This window comes from Anneissia japonica, unplaced genomic scaffold, assembly GCF_011630105.1.
Source record: "Anneissia japonica isolate Jap-2015-1 unplaced genomic scaffold, ASM1163010v1 scaffold287832_len156248_cov139, whole genome shotgun sequence".
NCBI classification, from domain to species: Eukaryota; Metazoa; Echinodermata; class Crinoidea; order Comatulida; family Comatulidae; genus Anneissia; species Anneissia japonica.
The window spans coordinates 39,513-45,594 of record NW_022684458.1 but is presented as its reverse complement, the minus strand read 5'-3'; the positions used below and the strand labels follow the sequence as shown (position 1 = coordinate 45,594).

Below are 6,082 nucleotides of genomic sequence, written 5' to 3'. Positions count from 1 at the left end.
TTTTGAGTAATTTATAATTTGAAACGATGTCAACATATGTGGATTTTGATGCATATTTATTTTTTCGAAATGATAAATAATTTCCCTTTTCACTGTTCCATTATTATTAAGTTCTTTGAGTTGCACCAATCAACAAATTCATTGTTTTATGTTGTAATATTCATTACGAACAAAATTGACTTATTACAATTTTGTCTGCGTGGACCTATTTGTGAAAATAACAAAACGTTGGAAGAACTACTGATATGCCTGTCTCTTATACACATCTAGATGTGTATAAGAGACAGGTATATAGTAATGAGAATTAAAACGCAAAATATTGCAAATGCATTTTGCACCCGAGTTTTTTAATTATATAAATACTTTTCGTTACTTGTATAATCAAAGCCATTGCTAACTACCTCCACTGTAATGAATATTTCTCTCAAGTTACAGCCCACCCCAACCAATTAAATACAACTAGAATTGAAATCATAAACTCTAAATCTATGTCACTTTCATTCTTTTACACCTTTCGTTCAGACTGGGTGGACGAAAGCTTGTGTACCAATAATACTCTACCAAGTTCTGATTCTCTTGATCATTAATCTACTCTAGGTTAACATCGTCACCATTTATTATTTACACAATTAATTATTAAGAAGACTAACAAAACAACAATTAATACAAAGAACAGGAAAATGTCATTGACATTTGAATTATTTTAAAAAAAGGTTAACACTGGCGCCTGGTTTCCATACAATCTCTACACAGTACTCTCTGATTCAACTGACCAATCAGCGTCGCCAAAGCAGTCGACGGATAGCTTAATCGATAATTAGGGAAATTTCTTCTTATAATCAATTTTCTTAAAATCCAGAACGGACCCTTTTCAATTGTTATAGAAATTTTGTTCCAACATTTTTGCTACAGCGATTTTCAATAAGCCATTCATTACAGAGTAACTTTAAATGTGAGTGGGCATATTTCGGGCACCATGCTGGTCAAAACCATTTCAATATCATTACACAAGCGGGATGGTGCAATACCAGAATCATGGTATATGGGTGTACATATCTTTTAGAATTGCCTTAAAACAAACTTATTTGGAATGAAGATAAGCTATTGGTATAAATTATTTTCTCAAATTCCAAATGTAAAAGTTGAGTTCAATATATATAATTATTTGGATTAAAAAAAAATATTTACACCAATTTAGAACGTGTTAAGTGTTTCAGCTTCGACTATTATTTCACGTTCCATAAGCATTAATACATTTTTCTTTTGTGTGTACAGTTAGTATTTTTCTGTTTTCTAGTTCCAATATTAGACTCCAGCGCCGGTGACAAGCCAGTTTTGTCACCGGCAAGAACATCAATGTTTGTGTGACTAGTAAGTCCATTACCCAAGAGCAATCGAAAGATTATGATTGGTTTTTTCAGCTCATGTGACGTGGTTACTGGAATACAGTTCAGCATAATTAACGCTTCCGTGTCGTTCCCACCACGACGACACGACATCTAGCAGTTGAATGAAGCCGTCCACTGATAGTTCTTTAAAGAAAATGGTTAATAGTTTTTGTTAAGGTACACCCGGAAAAATAGGGGGAAAAAAGCAGGTACAATCCCCAAGGGGGGAAAATGTGTATGACTAGGGTCTGACGAGTGAGGTCTAAGGTCATACATTTTAGCACATATTTCCCGTTCTGAGGGACTCCTTATAAGGCCTCCGCTTACAATATTATTTCGAGTAATTTATAATTTGAAACGATGTCAACATATGTGGATTTTGATGCATATTTATTTTTTCGAAATGATAAATAATTTCCTTTTTCACTGTTCCATTATTATTAAGTTCTTTGAGTTGCACCAATCAACAAATTCATTGTTTTATGTTGTAATATTCATTACGAACAAAATTGACTTATTACAATTTTGTCTGCGTGGACCTATTTATGAAAATAACAAAACGTTGGAAAAACTACTGATATGCAAAGGTGTGCTGTGCGTGCCTTTTAGTAAGACTGAACCGTATTTACCGTTACATTAACAGACGTTTTTTAAAAAATTGCTTAGTTAATCGAAACGAGGGAATCTTGATATTTTTTGTCTGAATATATCATTAGCTGAGACTTTTTTTAAATTATATAATAATTAATTTATGCAAGTCTAGTACAAATTATTATTTCTTCTGTTTGATACTAATTTTAACTAACCTACTTAGATGAATGATAACATTCATAAAAGTATTGTTATTATTATTTCATATTATTATAGGATTATATTTTTGCAATATTGAATACACTTATTATTATAAGCGTATTTGCAGTTCGTTTGGATTTACTACATCGAGTGGCTTTTGAACAGCTCTATGGTGAAGATGTTTGCCTTCCAATCCCTGGGTCCTTGTATCAATTCCTGTCAGTGTTAATGGATTGTTCTCACTCCCTAAACCTTATATTGAGATTTTAGTTTATAAAAAGCATTATGTGTGTATGTCTACCTACAAGAAGGAGAGTGGTATAATTCACTATTGACAATCCTTGGTACATGTGTTGTGTGCCTAGATAAATCACAAAAAAAAAAAAAAATAAAATAAATAAATAATAACAACATCTAAGACAATCATTTATTTGTTGAGTTTACCTCCATGCAGACACTTGGGTGTGGTTCTGATATTCCTTGTTGATCAAATTCTACTTCAATCCGATGCGTGAATTTAAGCTCTAGAGAAAAGATTAATTGAAAACGTAATGCAGAATATTTATAGAGGGTATAATTTTTAATATGTATTATGCATGCTTAGGAGTCATGCAAAATAAATAAATATTCATATAAAGATATAAATAAATATATGAATAAATATATAATTTATTAATAGTAGTAGTCCATGAAGATATAAATATGTGAGACTAATAATTTCACGACAGTCGACATTCAAGTAAAGAGAATGGCCGACATGATAATGTTTGAAACAGTGAATACTGTAATACCTTCTGTCAATGCGGTCAATGCCAGAGGAAGCTCAAGCAGTGACAAAGAATTAATGAAATCCGTCATATTTCCTTCGTTGATTTTACGTCTGTCTTCTAGATTAGTGATCATACTCCAACTGTCGGTATACATCTTACGAGGTGTATTATACAATCCGTCGATCTGCGCCACGTTAACTGTAGTCAAAGTCTTCCCCAATTTCATTAGTTTTTGTCTGTGTGCTGTGAAACTTGTTGAAATGGTTCCTTCTTTAACATCCGGGAATGATGGCAGTGTTTCCTGGATCTTCTTTTGAAGAGCAAAATGTCCAGTTATTCTGATGGTGTCATACAGTAGAGTAGGATCCTCTGCACTCAGCTTACCATGTACAACCAATTCATTCAGCAAGTCTATCGTATTATTTATTTCTGCTAGTTTCACATTGTCCACCTTTTCTCTGAACAACACTTTCAACATACTAAGACATCTGTTTTCATCGTACCAGTTTGAGACAACCATTTTAAGAGCATTGAAGTGCACGCCTGACATTTCTATAAAACAACATAAGAAATTATTACACTGCTCTGTATGCATTTATGTACATTTTTTCATACATACTAATTACCTACAGAATTGCCAAAATGAATTTAAACGGCGTCTCCCATAAACACAGTATTTGCCCACTTTAAATAAACAATGGAAACCAATAATTTCTTTCCCATCTTTTTTTTTTTTTCATTTGAAATATGAATTTTAAGGATTCTTGTTATTATACAGTACATTTTACATAAAACAATAAGTTTGGGTAAGAATAACCGTACATTTTACATAAAACAACAAGTTTGGGTAAGAATAACATTGTTATTATACAGTACATTTTACATAAAACAGTAAGTTTGGGTAAGAATAACATTTTACTAATAATAATTAACAATATTACAATCATATAAGCCACGTATTACAATGTTGCCCATAATTTTACAATTACAACATCAACAGATTTACCTGGCAATCGCTCTCCACGTGTGGATTCTGTTAACACAGGCCTACGAAGTTGATAAGTAGACAAGAATTTATCTTGGACTTCTACAAGTATATAAATAATATGCATTTCACATAGATTGTTACTCATTTATTTAAAAAATAAGTGATAATTTATTTAGACTTAGATGTAATTTTTATTTGTTTTTTCAATATATACAGATGAATAACAGGCAATTTAGACCTATGGTGTGATAAATTTAATCTCAAATTTATGAAGTTTAAAATGGAATGATGTGTAAACAGCAAAACAGACCTAACAACCGCTCGAAATGAATGACGTCTTGAACACCAGTCGGACAGCGAGAAACATCCAGCCAGCTATAGCTAGCATCAACAACACAAATGCACAATGATCGGTGCTTACAGTTTAATAAATTAAGTAATTTTAATGATGGTCAGATAGGCCCTCATAATTTTTGTTTGGTTAATGTTGTTTCAATGTAAATACCCCAACAGGATACATTTTTTTACCTCTTTAGGCTTATCTTTAGTAGCTTTCTGTTTCACTCTTTTTATTATTGTTTAGTTCTAAATATTATGCATAGCAATTGGGTTTCTATTTTTTTATATTGAATAAATTCAATGAAGAGATAAAATGAATAAAGATAGGCCTATTGTATAACAAACTGACACTAAATAGAGAATAAATGAGATATTTTTGTAACAAAAACCAACCTTCTTGGAAAAAGACCTTATAACGAGATGTGTTCATTTTATACTTTCCACATGAAACCCAATCTTTTTCTAAACATTTGTCAAGATTATGTAAATGAGGTTGCTGCGTTGGTGGACATACGCTGCACAAGACGCGTAACTCGTAACCAATCCCTACTGTTGTAACATATACAGTCTTCAGTTGATGCTTAAGGTAGTTTAATACCTACATATTAAATTAGGAAAAATATTATTGTCTGTAAATCATGTAGAGTATACATTTTGCATTGTACTCTACGAGTAGCACGGTGGGCAGTGAAACTGTGAAGTATTTCTCACATGACAAATACCATTGGTTCTCATTATATAACCGAATATGATAATAATAATAATAATAATAATAATAATAATAATAATAATAATAATAATAATAATAATTACAGGCATTATTCATGTTATCATCACCACCATCATCATCAACACCATCATCATTACCATATGAGAGTTTCCTGATGTTAACACATAGGCCTATCGAAATATCATCATTATCATTATTATTATTATCATCAATATCGTATGATATTTTGACGCAACCCCGCATAAAAAAATCATAATTATCATCATTATCATTATCAAAATTATTATCTCATTGTCACTATGACTATTTTTATTTGATATTATTATCGAATTATATTATTATAATAAAGAATACAATTATTATTACAAAAATTAGTATTCTAACAAAGATTAACAATTAAAATGTATGTACCTCCAGACACACACTCGGGTGTGGTTCTGATAGTTCACCATTTGCATCTTTATCAATCCGACGCGTTATTTCAAGCTACAAGAAAATACGTTTAAAAAAATTATAATAATAATAAAAATAATAATAATTAAACAAGAGTCTGAGCAGATGAAATTTATTATCTACAATAATAACACTGTAATATGATTATTAACAACAGCAATGGTAATATGCTTCCTATATTACTAATTTAAAATTCTAAAAAAATATATAATGAGATAACAACTACAAATCAACAATAGCAGTAATGGAAAATGACATTTATTATTATATTCACACAATAGATTGACGTACCTTCAATGCATGCATGTTCTTGATTTTGACGGCTCCCAGACTCACTAAGTGATCATCGAAGTCAAAGTCACTACGATTCCGAAACAATTTTGAATAATCGCTTCTACCTTTCTCCTTCATTAGGTCTACAAAGGCAACGACTAATACACTGTAGACAGCATCAGGGAGGAAGTCCGTTGGAGTCACGTAGATTGATACCATCTCCTTGTTGTCTTTCTCAACTTCCATGTTCTTGTCCTTAACGATACTCATTAGACAAGGGACGATGAATGTTCGATCATTTTCTTCAGATTCCTTAATTAAATGAGTTATAAAATGTACACATTATATA

General features: G+C 31.2%; 2 protein-coding genes across 2 annotated transcripts in view; both read right to left on the bottom strand.

Annotated features, from left to right (window-relative positions):
- Positions 1–326: 326 nt before the first annotated feature.
- Positions 327–3,488, bottom strand: LOC117105998. The gene is made up of 3 exons (XM_033247306.1): positions 2,972–3,488; positions 2,625–2,704; positions 327–1,532 (listed from the first exon to the last, which is right to left on the bottom strand). Exons 1-3 carry the CDS (start codon positions 3,468–3,470, stop codon positions 1,500–1,502), a joined length of 612 nt encoding a protein of 203 aa, XP_033103197.1. The 5' UTR covers positions 3,471–3,488; the 3' UTR covers positions 327–1,499.
- A 421-nt stretch (positions 3,489–3,909) lies between these two features.
- LOC117106076 overlaps positions 3,910–6,082 on the bottom strand; it is an 18,497-nt gene continuing 16,324 nt past the window's right edge. The window contains exons 10-13 of the mRNA XM_033247416.1: positions 5,752–6,045; positions 5,419–5,493; positions 4,671–4,875; positions 3,910–4,037 (exon numbers count right to left, since the gene is read on the bottom strand). Of these exons, the coding sequence (XP_033103307.1) occupies positions 3,910–4,037; positions 4,671–4,875; positions 5,419–5,493; positions 5,752–6,045 (702 nt within the window). The remainder of the gene's footprint in view (positions 4,038–4,670; positions 4,876–5,418; positions 5,494–5,751; positions 6,046–6,082) is intronic.

What these genes read in the sequence shown, in the direction of transcription:
- LOC117105998 (XM_033247306.1), bottom strand. Translation starts at nt 3,470, where the DNA reads ATGGTTGTCTCAAACTGGTACGATGAAAACAGATGTCTTAGTATGTTG. An exon ending in ATTGACCGCATTGACAGAAG is followed by an intron (nt 2,705 to 2,971) that starts GTATTACAGTAT and finishes TCTTTTCTCTAG; the next exon opens with AGCTTAAATTCACGCATCGG. An exon ending in ACCCAAGTGTCTGCATGGAG is followed by an intron (nt 1,533 to 2,624) that starts GTAAACTCAACA and finishes TTTTCTTTAAAG; the next exon opens with AACTATCAGTGGACGGCTTC.